Source organism: Lichenostomus cassidix, chromosome 7 (assembly GCF_008360975.1).
Source record: "Lichenostomus cassidix isolate B80296 chromosome 7, HeHo_3.0, whole genome shotgun sequence".
NCBI lineage: Eukaryota > Metazoa > Chordata > Aves > Passeriformes > Meliphagidae > Lichenostomus > Lichenostomus cassidix.
The window spans coordinates 11,021,657-11,039,644 of record NC_139488.1 but is presented as its reverse complement, the minus strand read 5'-3'; the positions used below and the strand labels follow the sequence as shown (position 1 = coordinate 11,039,644).

The 17,988-nt window shown below is 42.1% G+C and overlaps 1 protein-coding gene across 1 annotated transcript; it reads left to right on the top strand.

Annotated features, from left to right (window-relative positions):
• The first annotated feature begins 16 nt into the window (after positions 1 to 16).
• On the top strand, positions 17 to 17,893 carry ORC2 (origin recognition complex subunit 2). Its single transcript, XM_085066160.1, has 16 exons — positions 17 to 391; positions 1,307 to 1,450; positions 1,735 to 1,821; positions 3,110 to 3,199; positions 4,484 to 4,515; positions 5,730 to 5,787; positions 6,659 to 6,849; positions 7,454 to 7,552; positions 9,102 to 9,211; positions 11,763 to 11,895; positions 12,297 to 12,393; positions 13,587 to 13,733; positions 14,903 to 15,074; positions 15,301 to 15,362; positions 16,061 to 16,179; positions 16,796 to 17,893. Exons 1-16 carry the CDS (start codon positions 295 to 297, stop codon positions 16,880 to 16,882), a joined length of 1,725 nt encoding a protein of 574 aa, XP_084922286.1. The 5' UTR covers positions 17 to 294; the 3' UTR covers positions 16,883 to 17,893.
• Positions 17,894 to 17,988: the final 95 nt, after the last annotated feature.

Here is a 17,988-nt window from a genome sequence, read left to right as displayed (position 1 = left end):
GTCCCGCCCTGCGGCCGAGGCGGGTTGCGAGGAGGAGCGCGGGTTGGCCAGGGCGCGGGTCGCTCGAGGCGCGGCGGGCGCGTTGGCTGCCTCGGGGCGGGCCGCGGGACGCTGGCACGTGAGTCCGGGTCCGCCTCCTGCCGCCGCCGCCTCTGCCGGGGGCGCGGGCGGGACCCCGGTCCCGCTGGAGCGGCGGCCTGAGGGGTGAGGTGAGGTGTGAGGCGGGGCCGGTCCGCACCCCCCGGCCGCAGCGCTCCCCGGCGGCGGCGCCGCGCCCACGTGAGGGGCGCCGCCATGAGCGGCTCCGAGGGGACTCGCAGCGGCCGCCGCTCTCTGCAGGTGAAGTTCGTGCCCGACGAGGAGGTCCTCAGGCACATCGCCGACGACTCAGGTACGGCCGGCCCGGGGTACAGCCCAGCGCAGCGCCGCCCGCTGCTCCCAGGGCGCTGGGAGAGGGTCCGAGCAGCCGCGGCGGCCTTCGGGGAAGGAGCTCTGCAACACCCGAGCTGGATGTAGCAGAGCCTCGCAGCAGGACGAGGCCTCCGGAGTTGTTCTCCGCCGCGTACCCCTTCTGCGGAGTGTGTGTGTCCCAGCCTGGCACTGGCTGCAGGCGGGGCTGTACGAGCTCCCCCGGCAGCATCGAGCACCGGGTGCCCGGGGGCAGCACAGGGAGCTGGGAACTGCTCGGGCCTGCCGCGGTTAAACACCCTCACAGTCAAAGCGGAACGAGGCTCCAGGTGTTTGCTAGGGGAGTGTTTCGCATTAGTTCTGACTACTTTTAAGGTAGAGACCCTCTGTGGAGATGCTTAAAACTTACCAGTACAAGGCACGGAGCATCCGGATAAGATTTCGCTGCTGGTCCTGCTTTGAGCAGAAGGTCATGCAGACAGTCTCCAGTGGGGTCTGAGCCTGAATTCTCCCATGAGTATACTGACAGACTACAGGCAAGGTATTTTCTGATTGCTCCCCTTCTCGAGGAAAGATAAGGATTGACAAGTGTCATCCTCTTTGCATGCAATTTGGTACTGTAATGTGTGAGTCACTGTAATTTCTCCCAAACTGGAGCTGGTGTTCGCTGAAATGGGTATCTTGCCCTCATGAACTGCAGGAGCCAGTATTTGTGGTGAAGGAGATATGAATGTCTGTAGGGTCAGCTACTGACCAGCTGTTCTTTTGGCAGGACATCTCAGCATTGAATTTGTTTAGTGGTTTGCATGACAGGAGTCTGGTCTCTAAGTCGGGTGGCTGCATAATACTGCAATAGAAATAAATAGCAGGAAGTTAAAGCTTTTTATTGCAATTTTAGGTTCTAAAGTACGGAAGGACAAGGCTCAGCTGACTCTCAGTGTGAAGAAATTTGTGAAGAAGCTTGAGAATATTTCAGATAATGAAGCTCAGGAGATCCTGGAAGAGAAGCAGTATGTTGCGTCTCTTGGAATATGTGCCCAAGGTATTCGCAGGAGAAAACCAAACACAACTCTGACTTCAGGAGATTCTTGCAGTATTAGGGTTGTACAGTGTTGGTGAAATTACTTTTGAGGGCTGAATCTGCTCTGGCTGTGCTTGTGGTAACAGGTAGAAGAGAAGATTATGATTCTAGGATTTTATTATGATATTTGTTTTATAACACCTGCAATATAAAGCCAAATAGTGAAATGTTGCATTCCATCTTTCTTGGGTTGGGAGTATTGTTAGTGCTTTTAAAATAGTTGTGAGTAATGTTTCTCTTCACAGATTCAGTGGGAAATGGCTCAAATATAAGTGGTGGTGAAGTTTACTCATTCCAGACTCCCAAACGCTCCAGTAAAATGGCAGAGCTGGGTATGTTTTGCTCTTTCTTTTCTCATTGTTGCTCTGACTGTGTTATTTTTTGGAGTACTCTGTTAATGTGATTTGTCACTTATTTTTATTTAAAATATATTCTTAGAGTATTTCCATACCTCTTGTCTGTGTTTGAATCAGTCTTCCTCAGAAACAAAAACACAGGGCTAGGACAAAACAAAGGCATGGTGGGGTAGGAAATACACATAATAAGCAATAAGAAAAAGCAGAAGTTTCTTAATGCTGGGAGAAAGTCTGCATATAAGTGCCAAAGGATGGCAGGCTTTTTATTTGCATAACTTAAAAGAGTATGAGAATATCCTCATTATATAGCAGATAATCAAAAAAAGGCAGTGTTATCTTCGTGTGTCAGGGGATTTCTCCTACTTGAGCGTCTGACTGTGTTTGCTGGGCTAACTGTGGACTTGGTAGAAGCAAGCAGAAAGTGGTAGTTCCAGAGAGGGTGGACTGTTTTGGTTCAGATAAGATGCTTGAGTTGGGTTGTCGTTACGTTTCTTCTCACTTGAAGAATCTTTGTGTGTCCAGCACTATCTGAACTTCATTAGTGTTTATCTGTCACAGCTAATAATACATCTTACAAAGGATGATCTGAGGGAGAGGGATCATCCTGCTGTATTACTATACAGAAACTGCTTTTGGTGCCTCTTAGTTTCTGCTGTGTCTTGGGAAGTTGTGTGTTTCCTATCTTACACCTCCTTCTGCAGCAGGGTAGGTTTCACTGGTGCTCCCTTCTGGAGCCATGACTGAATTTGAAAGCAGAGGGAAGTGACAATGACAGTCTGTTAGTCCCAGTGTTGATACATGGAATAGGTTGTTGGTCATACAATGATAGGAACTGTTAGCAGGATATAGCAACTTTTCATATTCAGATCAGTCGTTCAACTTGCACTAATAAGGAATAGGCAAAGATAGGCCTGATGCTCTGTTTTGTCCAGCTGAGCAGTCTTAATGGACTAAGTGAGCCTGAACAAGCCTTGCTCTAATTCAAAGACATATGATCTCCCAGGGAGCAAAACATGCTCTTCCATTGCCATACTTGTGAAATTAATTAACTGATGAGTTCATTCTTTGAAAATCTTTGCTGAGGATTATATCCATCATTAGGGTTAGAAAAAACTGGAAGTATCTGGTTCACTTCCTGAAATAGCTAGGGAATTAATATGTGGAAAGCATTTCAGGTGTATGGCTCCATTTCTGACTAGCTATAGCTGGAAGTTTTGTACCTGACATGACCTCCCTTCCCTTCCCTTCCCCCTGTTTTCTACAGCCTCTGAATTAGCCCAGACACCAGAACAGAATGTGGTACCTGATCACTCCAAGTGCCCTGAGAAGATGGCCAAAACCCCTCAAAGCAGCAGTAAGTCCTGTGATGGTTTGGGGAGCTGCAGCTGAGTGAATGGGAGTTATGTTTCTATATGGGTGGTGGAGTTTATGCTTGAGTGTCAGTTTTTGTCATGCTTGAGTGTTCTACTCAGCTTAACACCATAGGCTGAACTGTTTGATGTGCATGGCCTATGCTTCACCTGGGTGTCAGATCTCTTCTGCCCTGCTGCTATAGAGAAAACATGAACTTCTTTCTTGTCTATTGGCTGTGACATTTAACAACTTCCTCTGTGTCTAACAGAAATATTTGCACTTGAGGGAGTTATGAGCTGGGCTGGTGTGTTAAACACCAATTGGGTAGGACTGTGTGGGTGTTCATATGCAAATTCACACTTCGTTATATAATATTTAACATCTAGTGCTGCAGGAAGAAATACAGATGGGAGAAGTCAATGCAGGATACACTGGCGAGAATATGTGCATTTGTACTGGGAAATGGAATCTCATGTGCTCAGGGGGAGAACATTAGCTCATTTTTCAGCCTCTTCCCTCCTCCTGGGGTGTCTTCCTCCTTCCCGGCCTCCCAAAGCTGTGACTAGAATTAAAAACTGCCTTCTGTGCTAATAACATTGACTGTTGTGTGAGCTGACACAGGCAGGCTGCCAGAGCAACCATAAACTCACAGCCTGAATGCAAAGAGTAAATTTATTTCTGTTACCTTCCCAAAACAGCACCTGGGCAAAATGGAGATGTAGGCACTCAGTGGAGATGCAGGCACCCTTAAGTTTGGTCCATTGCTAGAGAATCACCAGCCTGCTGTTCCTACTGGTTTATCAGTGGTTTTGCACGTGTGTGGTTTATCCCCATGCTGTGATCTTCATTGTGTTCTGATCTTCTCTATATACCAAGACAAGGTGCTCAAGCCTGTGCGTTAGGGAGCCTCCACGCTTACCAAGCGCCTACATTATTATCTATACACAGATGTTCTACTTCTCAAAGCATACCGAGGGTAAACAGCAGTAGACATGGTATATCTGTTCTTGTGCATTGCCACATGAGTCTTTGCTATCTCTAGCTGCATGGTCACTTGAGTGTATTTACAACTCTCCTTGCCAGTTTTCCACTTCTAACCCATTCCTCCCAGCAACTCTTTATTCTCTCCTTGCCTACCTGTGAGGAACTAGAGACTTCCCTCATAGGGTTAACCATCCAGGGCACTGCAGTGTACCTTTGAATAGTGAATGTCTGTTTTTCTTATGGACCATGCCACTGTTGAAAATATGCAGTACTCTGTACAATGCTGTTTCTTCCTTTTCAGAACATTCAAGTTCAAACAAAGTGCAGCAGAGGGTGAGTGATGACTTTGCATTGCTTGGATTTTGTGTTTAGGGTTTTTTTCTCCACTTACAAAACTTGAACTGGCCAATTACTACAGTTCTGGAAAGAAAGGACCTTGAAAAGCATAATCCACAGTAGAGATGTCTCTTCTGTTCCAACCAGACAGGAGTAACTCAAGTGAGAACCAGAGCTACCATTAATCAGGACTATGGAGTTTGGAGGGAGTGGGCGAATAGTGGGTTTAACAGCTTAATTACTATGGATGGAAACTATTTCCTTGCATCACACAAGTGAGGATGCTAGACAATCCGTTAATATGCAGTTAAACTCGTAGCTTTCCAGTTTCTTGCTAAAAGAAGAAACAGCCCTAATTGTAAGAAATGCTGTCAGAACAGTAGTTCAGGAACTGTGATGCTGTTTGGTTTCTTACCTAGCATTGGTTTATAAAAAATAAATCGGGATAATGGGGGGATGTAAGTTGATACTGTGTCTTGTGATGCTACAGAGAGATATGGTCCAGAACTGTATAGCCACCAGTTGTGGTGGCGATAGAGGGAAAGAGTTGGCTTTCTAAAATGGTACAGTATCATAGCAGAAATGTGGGCACAGCTTTTCTGGTATAAGGTTCCAGGATGAGGTTCACTGGAAAAAGACATGCTGGTTGGGTGATGCCATATTCACTCCTTGATTATCTCACATCCACCTTGTCAGGATCAACAAAAGTGATCAGGCACATGCTTTACACATATGTAATTAAAATGTGCCAATACAACTTAATGAGCCCAGGCAGCTTGGGTTCCTTTGCTGTACTTCTTCTGGGCTCAGTATGCTGAAGTTATTTTCATATAGGACTTCCAGATAACTTTGAGTAGACAGCATGATGTGGAAGGTGACTGGGTGACTGCTGTGGGGACCGAAGCATTTCCAGTTTGTCATTATCTTGGTTTGACTCTTCCTGAGGGGCCAAGATTGGCTTGTTGGTTGGAGATTTCACGGTTTTCTACCCTCCATCTTGAGTTGAAGGAATTAAGCCCCTTTTGGAACTTGATCCTGTCTCCCTCTGAATGGCAAAGCAAGAATCTCTGCATACTTAACTGCCTCTGCTTTCCCAGTTTCAAGTGGGCTGAAATAGTTTGGAAATGTAACCTGTCATTGCTTGGCAGAGGGCTGTTTAGAGGAGAAAGATGTTTCTTCTTCTAATGCGTGTTTTTTCTTTGCTGTTACAGAGTAAAAAGAAAGAATTTGTGTCCACCACACCCTACAGACTCAGAAAGAGACTAGCAGGTAAAAGATCAGCCTTTGCAGTCAGCTCCAACAGTCAGTGAGGCACTGTGTTCATGGGAGAGTGTTTTCCTGTTGAGCTTCTGTCTGTGGTAGCCGTGTGACTGAAACAACCTGATTTGTCCTGCAGAGAGTATAGAAATGTCCTTCAGGAAATCTATGTAGACCTTTTCCCCACAATTGATTAGCTGAGGTGAGGGATGGAAGGTTCAGAAGCACCAAGTTACTGAACTTTAGTAACATGATCAAAAGAGACAAAACTTTGAGTGATCTAACCCATGCTGACACTTACTGTGTGGCCCAACTGCTTGAACCAGGCATAAAATTTTTGATGATGACTGAGACATCTGTGTCAAAGTAATTCTAATAACTGGTTGGCAAAATGTGCTCTGAATGCAGAGGAGAGTTTAGTACATGGTGTTTCATATTCTATTTCTTTTGTGTTGAGAGACCAAGACTGAGCCAGATTTTATCTGTGCTCTTCAACACTGCTAACAGAGGTATTTTACAAAACCTTTTTTGCAGAGTGTGACTTGGAAGATACTCAGCCTGCATGATTGGCATTTGGGAAAACTGACATAGAGATGCTTAGAGAAATAGGGAATTCCATTGTCCATTTTTAGTCACTTTTTATGGTACGATGATATTCTTAGTTGGTATTAAGGATGAAGCTTTACTTAACAATACTTGGTGAGCCTAGAACTGCAAAAGAAATGGCCATTTGTGTTTGCAGTACTCTTAAGCATTGATTTTACCTTTCTGTGAAATTTAGGATTTGTATACTTGAAAAACATCTAAAGAATGTGTGTGAGGTGGTGTAAAATGGGTTCTAAGAAGTCATTCCTAGCTTTTAACCTTAAAATTTATGCCCTAGCTCCAGACCCCTATTTAGAAAGTGAGAGTGAGTATTCCGCTTCCTGCTCAGAGGAGGAGGAGGAGGATGAGGAAGATCAGAAAGAAGTCAGCACCGTTTTATCAGGTCAAAAGACTCCGGGAAAAACTAAGGCTGCATCTACACCTCCTCCCAGAAACAGCCTAGCAAAAAAAATTAAGGAGGAAAAGATGGTAAGTGTACAAAAATACACCCGTGAGCTAACAAACATGAAGGGATGTGTAGTGACAATAAACTGTTAGTGACCACACCTGACCATGGGGAAGAACTGCTAAACTCATTTCAGATCAAACCAGCTGGGTTGGCTTTTGCCTTTCCAGAGCAATCCTGTTGGACAGGTACCATGTGAACCTGTAGGCTAATCTAGTTTGTATCATTAGCAGCTTCAGAAGGAGAAGTCTAAGATGTCCATGGAGCAGGAGACCTTGTGTTGAGACAGGATGAAGAAATTGATACCTGTAGCACCGAAAGGAGCACACATTACTGTTCTGGCTTGGTGTTCAGCTTAATTGTGTTGCTTCCTTCCAGCACCAGGAATGCTCACACCACCTAAAAATTACTGTTATGTTACCTTTCTCAGATTCTCTTTTCTGTCTTTCTCTTCAGGAAAGGACCATCTGACTAGGTTAGCTTTAGCAGAATGCTGCTATAGAAGCCATTTTTGCAAATATTTTTTGTCTTTCAATTCATCCATGCTCTGTGTCTCATTGGCCATCTTAGGGAGAGGGTTAACTTGATAGCAGGAGGAGTGTTGCTGATCTTGCTTTCCTTTTATAGGGTAACCTGGTGGAGGAATACTTTGAAGCTCACAGTAGTTCCAAAGTGCTCACTTCAGACCGAACGCTGCAGAAGTTGAGGAAAAGAAGATTGAATCAGGTACAGTTCACAGTGAATCACACACCTCTCAGAGTTTTTGATTTCTTTGATGAAGATTTCCCTCATCAAAATTTCCTGATGTTGCTATTTTCACTTTTTTTCTGCTGATTACATGGTCAGTGGTAATGCTGATTTAGGTAGCAATTTAAACAGTATGTTTTCTACTGCTGCTCTGAGCAGGGGCAGTGCCCAGTTGTTTGAACTGGAGACAGTAGGGAAAATGCAGGGAAAAGGCACTATCAGGTGAGCTCACAGCTGAAAGCTGCAGTTACCAGAAAAGGTTAAAGTTTGCTTTTGGAGGAGAAGAGGGAGAAGCAGAATTGTAGAGATTTACTTTAAAACAGTGCTTTTGTCAATGAAATGGTATGGGTAATTAAAAGCTGTCTTAACTATTTATGTGTAGAGGAAATCAAGGGAGCTAGTGTCATCTGAGCATTACTGGGTCACCTAGTTTGTCAGTTGTACTTTGTCCCTTTCCAGTTTCTAGGAGATGGGAAGGGTCTAATTGTGGTGACTGAATTACATTGGTTTTTTCCATATGCCAGTTTCACAAGACAGTTCAAAGCAAGCAGTTGTACGCTATGAGGACGAGTGTCAGGGAATTGCGTAGAATACCTGGAGCTCTTGTGTCTGTGACTGCTTTTTGTACCCATTTGTGTTTTAAAAGATGGCATGTATGCAGACTACCTGATGCCTGCTGTTGTCTGGATTTGCTGCCCAGAGAAACATCTGGATTTTTAACAAGTTCCTTCATAACAGGAAGGAAATCAAGGCTTACAGTGTTAAAGCTACTCCCGGCTTCAAAGCAGTTCTGTCTGTCAGTATTTTCATACATTGCAGCTGCATTTCTACTGTAAACAGTCTTCTACTGCAAGCTGTAGAAGCAAAGCTGTTAGAATTGAAGAGGAGGCCAGTGTAGATTTGATACTAACTATCCTGCTACTGTGCTGTTTAAATATCAACATCACAGCATGTCTTTAAAGCTGAATTAATCCTTAGATTTTGTGATGCTTTTGAAATAATACTTTTTCTACATTGAGCTATCAGCTGCAAATTATTTCCATTCTGCTCTATTTCTTTTTTAAGATGGTGGGGCTTTTGAGCTTTCTCTTGTAGTGACAAACACGGGAACCATTTCTAAACATGTTGGTTGGAGCCTTTGTTCCCATGAGTAGGAATGTGACGTTGTATCTTCTTGGTACAGTGCTTGGTGCTGTGTAAGCTCTATGTGTGTCCCTTTTTCCTGCAGTGGTTATCCCATACTCAGTGAGAAGAGAAAAATGCACAGTGTGGTATCTGTTCTAGTCCTAGTCTAGCTGCCATTTCCCATAATAAGGTTACTTAATCTCTGCTTTGTGTCTCCAGTAGCAAAACTGTGCTTAGGGGGATCCTCACGGGGAGGAAAAAAAACTAACCACAAACTGAGTGCACTGACAATGAAAACAATTCTCTCTAGATAGGGAGCATGGTAGAGGGTGTTTTAAGGACTCCAGGTATATCTCTCGTTTCTTCTCATGTTTGAATGACTGTCATCTCTTTCTCAACACAGCAAACACTGCATGATCTTTTGAAAAAAGCTCCTCTTGCCTATGCTGCTGAAATTAGAGAGCTTAACCAGCAACACGAATCCTTGTTTTCCAAGTGGATGCTGCAGTTACAGTAAGTATCCAAGGAGAATCACCGAAGAAGCTTAGTAAAAAGGCACTGGCAGTAAACTTACCCTCATGTCAGTAACATCCTGTGGATGAATTAAGGAGCAGCTTTTTTTCTTTGATTGCTTAAATTTAAAAGTAGATGACATTAATTTAGTTCAGTGCTTCCTGTAGACCAAATCACGTCTGATTAGCTCCTTGAATTGAATGCCTGAAGTGCGGTGAGGTTGCATTCTACCTGGCTAGTTTGTGTGTCTCTAAACCAAGCTAGAGGACATTCACAAACAGGAACATGAATGACAAGAGAACATGGAAAATGAATGATGAGAAAGGTGTCCTTTGTGAGGAATCAATTGGTTTACTCCAACAAGTTAGTAGTGAGTAGCTCACTACTACCATCTTCAGTCTGTGGTTATCTCCAGTGGTGTAGGAGTTAACTTTCAATGCCTGTGGTACCTAATGATCTGGGCATGAAGAAATCTTAACGCTTTTGGAAACACTGGCAATATAAATTTTATTTGGCTTTGCGTGTATCTTCATGGGAAAGAGTGAACATTCAGGAAAGCAAAGGAAACTATAGAGCACCTGTGAGATTGTGAAGCACATTAAAAGGCAGACCACCAGCTCTGAAGTTAAGTGCTGAGGCTGGAGCCAGTATTGGTGAGGAGAAATCCCCTTGGAAGCTTTTGTAAGGGAGCAGAGTGTAAGGAAATTTGTGGTCTGTGGGGAGGGACAAAGTGTATGAAAAAGACAGTGGCTTTGAAAGTTGGAGAGTTGCAGGAGGAGTTCTCTGTGACTTGGTGAGCTGGGCAAATGGTTAGAGATGTATGTGGCAAGGCAGAAGAAATAAATCCCTAGATGACAGTGAAGGCACTGACAGCTGTTGAACACCTTACCTTTGCCCAGTCCTTTTTGAGTAACCTGATACTCTTCTTTCTGGTCAAAATAGTTCTTTTCCTGCTTCTCAAACCTAAACAAAGCTTTGTGATTCCTGTAATGACCCACCCCGAGAGTAAAGAAGTGCTTAAGATTCAAAAATGTTCATTATTTGAAAGGAATGACCGAAGTCTGAGGGTCCACAAACAATCAGAGAGTTTTATTAATAAATTACACGCTTGGCATGGAAATTGGTATGTTAGTCCCTGACTTACTTTATAGGCACATGGCACTGGGTTTTGGATAAAGGGGCAGGGTGAAGGGCAAAGAGAAACTACACCCTTTTTTTTAATTAAAAAAAGGAGAGAGAAATTAGAAAGAGAAAAAGAGATCACCAAGCCCTCTCTCCAATACTGAGCCAGCTGAAGAGATGCTGATCCTGGATTCAGCATTGATCCATGTGATAAGTGATGATCTAGCTGTGTTGGTTCAGCTGATGAGATGTCCAGGGTCTGGGGGGCGCTGCCTGGGTTTGTGCAGGGAGTTGCCTTTTCATGGACAGGTTTCTCTGTCCCAAAGACAGGCTTCTCATTTTCTATGCTAATTAGTTAACATGCACAGTCTGTTCTTTTAGGCCTTTCTGGAAATGGGTCAGAGGGCTATCAGCCAATTACCTTCTGGGAATTGAGAGCTCAAAAAAAACTCTCTCTGGACCACTGTTTGTAGTGTTGTTAAAGAGTGGACTTTAGTATGCATGACCCCCCCATAATGGAGAGCTCAAAGGGTCTCACTTTGGACTGCTTTTATAGGGACACAAGAGAGTGGGCTTTAGCCAGAGTAGGTTTTTTATCCTAGTTACAATTTGAGTCATTAACTTTCTTTGAAGGTTCAGCAACAGAAATATTATTCCACTTGGATTGTTATTGAGGCAAGAAAAATAAGTTTCAAAGGCTGCTCATTAAAAAAACAGGTGCTCATTAAACAATATTAGTCCCTGGGAACAGACAGTGTTTCTGATAATCTGGAGAGAGGTTTAGTCTAAGTGCAGTTCATCAAGGCTGAAGCCTAATGAGCATTTCCCATATGATAATGCAGCTTGAGAGAGGGTGAGGGATGTGACTAAAGTCAGCTTTTCAGGATCTCTACAATGCTATACCATGTTTTCTTTATGCTTTCTGCCTCTTTTTCTGTGGAACAATTAGGATAAGAAATATACATGATTATAGAGTAATTTTGCTTTGAAATTTTGCCTGAAGATCAGAGTGGAAAACCAGTATGAAGGCTTGCTTAAATTTCTTGTAATTACTGTGACCTGTAATAAACACGTAATGCAATCACTGGTGAGGGGATGCATGCGAATGTTGATTACCATTTCTTACCTGAAGTTGTGAATCTAATATTCTGTTCTTAGTCAATAGCATTTTCCTCTGTAGATGTTTTGCTAAATTTGTGATCCTCTAGGCTGCTAAAATGATTCTTTTTCTAGGGTGCACATGCCAGGTTTCAGATTCCTTATAGCTAATCTTATTTATCAGCTATAAGCTTAAGGTAAGCTGGGAGTTGACAAAATGTGAAATTTTTAAAACCAAGATTGCAATGGATCATTTTGCTTAATGAATGTATGGACTTAAAACTAGATATGTATTTTCTTTGATTCAGTGTATTTGCTCAATTTTCTGCAGCCTGGGTTTCAATATTGTGCTGTATGGACTGGGCTCAAAGCGTGATCTGTTGGAGAAGTTTCGTACCTCTCTGCTCCAGGATTCTGTTCACCTGGTGGTTAATGGATACTTCCCCAGCATCACTGTGAGATCTGTAAGTGTGGGAAAAGCTTATGAGTTTTTGTAACCATCCTGTGTTAGGGATACCTCTGGAGTCTTTCAGTGTAAAATGTTAAGGAAACATGCTGAATCCTGTAGGAGCAGATGCTGAATGAAGAGCAGTTCCTCTCTCTTTTAATACTTGGAAGAAATTATCCCATGCATTTTCCACGGAATTGCAGTAATTTTGGTCATTAATAGATATTCTTCATTCCAAAGCCTTGTTTTATGTCATTGTTTTGGAAAGGGGTATAATTTTTTGTTTATGTTGACTGTTTTATAGATTTTATGGTAAAAATCAGATTCTTTTTCACATGGCAGTCAAGGGCTCAGTTTCAGATTTACTGCACCTCAGTGTCAGAGCCTTTTGTAAGGAGCTCCTATTTTCTTTGTCAGATTCTCAACTCCATCACAGAGGAGGTGTTGGACCATATAGGGACCTTCCGCAGCCCCCTTGACCAACTTGAATTCATTATTAAAAGGTTTAAAGAAGGTAAAATGACTATGCATAAAAATGTTAGTCTACTTACTGTTAAGAGAGCCTGGACATTTTCTTTCCTTATAATTTTTATATATGCAGTTACAGTTTTAGTGTTTTGTAGCTAGTATACTTTCTTGCTTGTAATTTATGCAGCATATATGAAAACATACATGCACCAGGAATGTATGTAACAACCCCATGTAAGCTTGTTACCTCAGTCAGTGTTTTACAGCAGGACAGCAGTGTCAAACAAGCATGTTAGAATTGGTTTCAAAAGCAAAATTAAACAGGTATTGCCACACAGAATGCTTGCTGAATTATTTCTGAATGTCTGTTTTACAGCTTGTATATTTGTACACAAATTGCCATGGAATCTTGATTGTGCATGGCATTGGTGTTTCAGTGTTTACATTCTGTTTTCCATCATTATTTCATGGGTATTTCTGGTGGGACTAAGTGAGAAAGGCTGGGTAACAGCAGTTCCCACCTGAATGTACATAAGTCAGTCTTGCAGTACACTATAAAATATAGCTGATCTGACTGGTTTCCATTGGCAGGCAAGTATTTATTGACTTGCACTAAAACTGGTTACAGTTCTAAAAGTGTTTCTGGACTTAGGAAACAGTTGTTCCCAGGGATAAGTATAGCAGCAAGAAGCTAGCTGGAAGTTTTAACATCTACCATTTGCATTATCTGAGCTAGGTCTCTGTAACTTTTTTGTCAGGACTTGTTAAAATTTTTTATGAGGTTAGTATGCTTTGGATCCAACCTTGACCAGAAAATGTATTTTTACTATGAGGAGGAGCTTAAGGACCCTAGTCATGTAAATCAAAAGCAGCTGAACAAACTGTGCTTAGACTTCCATTCTAAAATATATTTCAGTGACCTTCAGTCACAAAAAAAATCACAGCTAAAAGGACAACTCCTGATAAATCTGTGAGCAAGTGGAAAGTGGATTATAACAGAAAAGCTTAAACTAAAAAAAACAATGCTGTAGCTGTGATGACAATGAACTGAGGGAAAACCCTTTTAGGTACTCAGTAACACCCAGTGTAGGTTCAAACTAAGCTGTACAAGGAAAGTGATACTGTAATGATGTATATTGAGAGTGATGGAATAGACTTGTGCCACATTGCACTGGGAATGGGAAACCAGCTTGTGCAGTTTCTTTGATTGGTTCTCTGCTGTTTTTTCTGACCTTGCAGATTCATCTTTAGAGCTCTATGTCCTCATTCATAACCTGGACAGCCAGATGTTGAGAGGAGAAAGAAGTCAGCAGATCCTTGCACAGTTATCCTCCCTGCCTAGCATTTACCTCATTGCCTCTATTGATCACATCAATGCTCCTCTCAGTGAGTTCCCTTGGGTCTGACCTAGCAAAGAGAAGCATCTGTGTTCTGCTTTGCGGCTGCTAAGCATGTTTCATAAGCTCATGTATTGCTTACTATGTATTACGTACTATTCCTTACTACATGTTACTGTTGATGTGTAGAACAAATCTGTTGATGTATGTATAATCCTGATTGGGACTGAGGCTGGGCTGAACCAAAACTGTATAAAGATACTGAGAAATACCACTGATCGTAATTCACAAACAGACTCCAAACTTTTGGCACTTTTGATTTTAGGAACTTAACTGGAGATTGGATGCTCTGTCTGTCATTGCATCTAAACAATTTCCTTTTATCCGTCAGTGTTGTGGGCAGAATGGGAGCTTCAGATAAAATTTATTAGAGGAGCCCCCCTGTTGAGCCACGAAGTACAGAAAGGATGCCCTTGCCTTTTAAACTTCTTCTCAGAGAGTATCTAGGTGTGGCTGCACCCACTCTTAGCCCCAGACTTAGCTGATGGTTTATGTCTAAGGGATTATGTAGGTGTAATTGAACCTTTATTTTGTAGGATTAAGGATGGCAAAGCAAATATAATTTACATAAATTATTTACTTATATTGATTAAGATTATGATTAGACTAAAATATCTTAAACAGAATTATTTACTACACAGTACAGGTAGCTATAAGTATTAGTATAGTTCACTCTCTTTGAAGCAATATTGAGGCAGTTATATTAAAGGTAGGAAAACCAATGCAAGTAGAGAGTGATGTTACTCACCCATACCAATAATCATGGGTAGACTTCTTCAGCTCAGCCTGGAGCAGTAACCTTGAGGGGTGTCACTCAGGGGAGGAATTACACACTCTGAGAAGGGTCTTGTTCAAGTTATTTTACCCTCTCTAGGCAGAGCATCCAGCTACCGCCAGAAGTCTTTTGCACACTTGTCTCTGGAAGGATTTACAATGTCTATGAAGCTGCTGTGGTAAAGGGATGTGTGCAAATGTTGTGTTGCAGATAATTTATCTTGCTGGAGCCACAAGTATAGGGTCTATGTAATGTGAATTTCACAAGCATATATTATTTCCTTAAGCCTACAGTAGATCTACCTGCATTTTAATATTACTTCTTTAACACCTTAGAAAACATAAATCTCCCAATTGTCTGCTCTTTCTTGTCTCTCTGTCTAGTGTGGGATCAGGCAAAGCTGAGCCTCTATAACTGGCTTTGGTATGAAACAACCACATTTAGTCCTTATGTGGAAGAAACATCTTACGAGAACTCGCTTTTAGTACAACAGTCTGGATCTTTGGCTTTGAGCTCGCTAATGCACGTCCTGCATAGTCTCACTCTCAATGCCCGGTAAGACACTGTTACACTTCACACTAGCACTTGCCAAGGACCCAGTCCTTGATTGGTTGGTTACTTCAAATGAACAGCATTTGGGTAGCAAACCTTGTCCAGTGATGAGATTCACAACCAGGTCTTTGTGCATAAGGCAAAATTAGTTAATATTCTAATGGTGGGAGTTTTGGGTTGATTTATAATTATTATTATTTTGATTTTCCGCTTTCCTCCTTTCACTTAGGGGAATATTCAGACTGCTTGCTCAGCACCAGTTGGAGAAAAAGGACAATCCATCTTACCCAGGTAAGTACCCACCTTTTCACATCTATTTGGGGTGTTGATGTTCACAGAAGCCCTGAGTTTTGGTATGTAGGTTACATCTCCAGCAACAGAAGTGCTGGAACAGTTGTCTCAGTGAGGCTCAGTGTCTTTCTAGTGGCACTATGTCTGACTCAGAGAGGAAATCAGTAGACTGGCTAGGTCTGAAGGACTACCTCTTACATGCTTAGATATGACTGAGACCATTCATGAGGGGATGTGGAGTTAAAAAAGTTAAAATTAAGACTATGAATTTGCATAACTTGCACTTAAAGGTCCTATCTAAATGACTTCTGATGTATCCCTGCTTTCTAGGATACATGTAGGATATTCTGTCACTGTCTGTAATAGGTATTGCAGTGCATATGAATAATGTTTTAATGGTAAAGAAAGCAAGATAGAGGAGTTGTAAATTAAGAGAGATTAACCATTTTAGAAAGTGTATTTAAAGTGCTGTTAAAATTCCATTAGGTAGCTGGATGACTGGAATGTTAATTCAGCTGTTTTCCATTAATTACTGAAATATTACCTTGGCTGTATACTTGAAAGAGGCAATGTTACTGTAGCCACTGTGGTCTAAGCCAAAGCAAGACTTTCAGGTGGATAATACGTGATGTTACACCAGGAAAAATCTGACAATCTTACTACATCACTTTCTTGTTCTTGCATTTTTCTGTCTCCAGGGCTGTCTTTCCAAGACTTTTACCAGCAGTGTCGGGAGGCTTTCCTTGTGAACAGTGACCTGACACTCAGGGCACAGCTGACAGAATTCAGGGACCACAAGCTCATCCGGACCAAGCGGGTGAGTTCGGAGAAGAATTCTGCGTATTCAGCCACTTGAAAGCAAAAAAGATGCTTACTTTCTACTAAGTGAGGCTGTATTGTTTTAAACTCCTAGGAGCTAGCAAGGGGCTGAAATTCTGTAATTGCAGCTCTTTCTGTGCTTACAATTCACCAACACCCTTTACATGGACTGAGGGCTGTAGAAACAGTGTGCTTTGGTTATTCAGCAACCTACATGTCTTCTTCTTGAAGACTGTGAGAAGTAGTGGACTATGGAGCCTGCCAGTCTGCTTCCAGTAGTGTTACCTGTATTTCCATAAGGAAAGAATGCAGACTTGCCATAATAATGAGGTAGGATAGCAGTACAAGATATGGGAACGAAGTGTTGAGGAGCTTTGTAGTGTCAGACTAGCATAACCCACCAGAAGATTTCTCATTTGGTGATGTTTCTCAGTATTTGTGCATTTCCAGGGTTACTCCAGTGGAATATTCCAGGTTTTTAGTAATGTAGTCATTCAGAATGCTGTCCAGCTCTCATCCAGACTGCAGATAAACACTAGCATTGCAGTACTGTCTTGTGGCTTGCCTTGCACTGTGCCCTGGTGTTAACAATGTCTATGCATGTCTGTTCTCAGGGAGCTGATGGTGTGGAATACTTACTAATTCCTGTCGATGACAGTACCTTGACCGACTTCTTAGAGAAAGAGGATGAAAATGTGTAATGTCTCCATGTCCTCAGTGTCTACAGCAATTACTCTCAATGGCTGCTGGAGAGGAGCCTATGCTCAGCTCTTTCTCCAACCTTACAGCTGCTACACTGATAAGTAATAATTCTAATGAATTGTGCTCATTGTTCAACTACTTCAGGTAGTTTGGAATGATGACTTCTGTAAGCAAGGCCTCTCTTGCGCAGTAGTTGGATTTGTTTGCTTTGTCTCTTAGCTTGGATGACGCCTTCTTCCTATCTGTGCAGCCAACCTTACAGCCAGAAAAACAAACTCGGTGAGATTGTGCCTTCTGCTCTCTACCTCAGCAGACATGAAGGTTTTATTGGAGCAATATATTTGGGAAGTGCAAATCACAAGATGGTCAAGAGCTTTAGTTTGTACTTGGTGCAACTTTTCTCAGCTGAGTGCTTTCCAGTACTCCTTTACTATTTAGACAAAACTAGCTTTGAGTATATGAAGCCAAGATTTATAACGCTACAAGACCTGCCTTGACTGCATGAGGAAAGGAGAGTACTAGTGGGTTTGGGATGTTGTGGGTAACTTAGTAAATTCTGGCAATAAAACTGAAGGACTTGCCCCAAACCCATATCCTTTTATAAGATTTAGATAATCAAAATTAAGATGGACTCAAGTCATTGCCTGCTACTTTCCAAGGTGCAATCCAGGAATATGAAGAGGCTGTGAAGCTTTTGTGTTTATTTTTTTAAGGCTTGATTATATATTTATATTTTTTACATCAGGAGTGTCCACTGATCCTGGAGGAGGCCTTAAATGCCACTTACAAGCTCTCCCTTTTTTTAAGCCCTTAGAGGCTGGGAGACTGCTGAAGTTTGACATCTTCAATTTTTTTTTCTCAGTTATGTGGGAGGAAGCTCTATAGTTCCATCAACTGTAGTCTGCCAGCCAGACTTCAGGGACTCTGTATGTCTAATATTTGGTAGCTGTGTTACAGCTCAGTGTTGTAATAGTTCAAATCAATAAAATAAAGTACTTTATTAATTTTCATTAGCTTGTCTTGTCTTCCACAATCTTTTTATGTTATAGGAAGAAAGAGACCCCTGTGGCAGTTGTGCAAAAGCCTCGTTTCCATTATTTTGTCA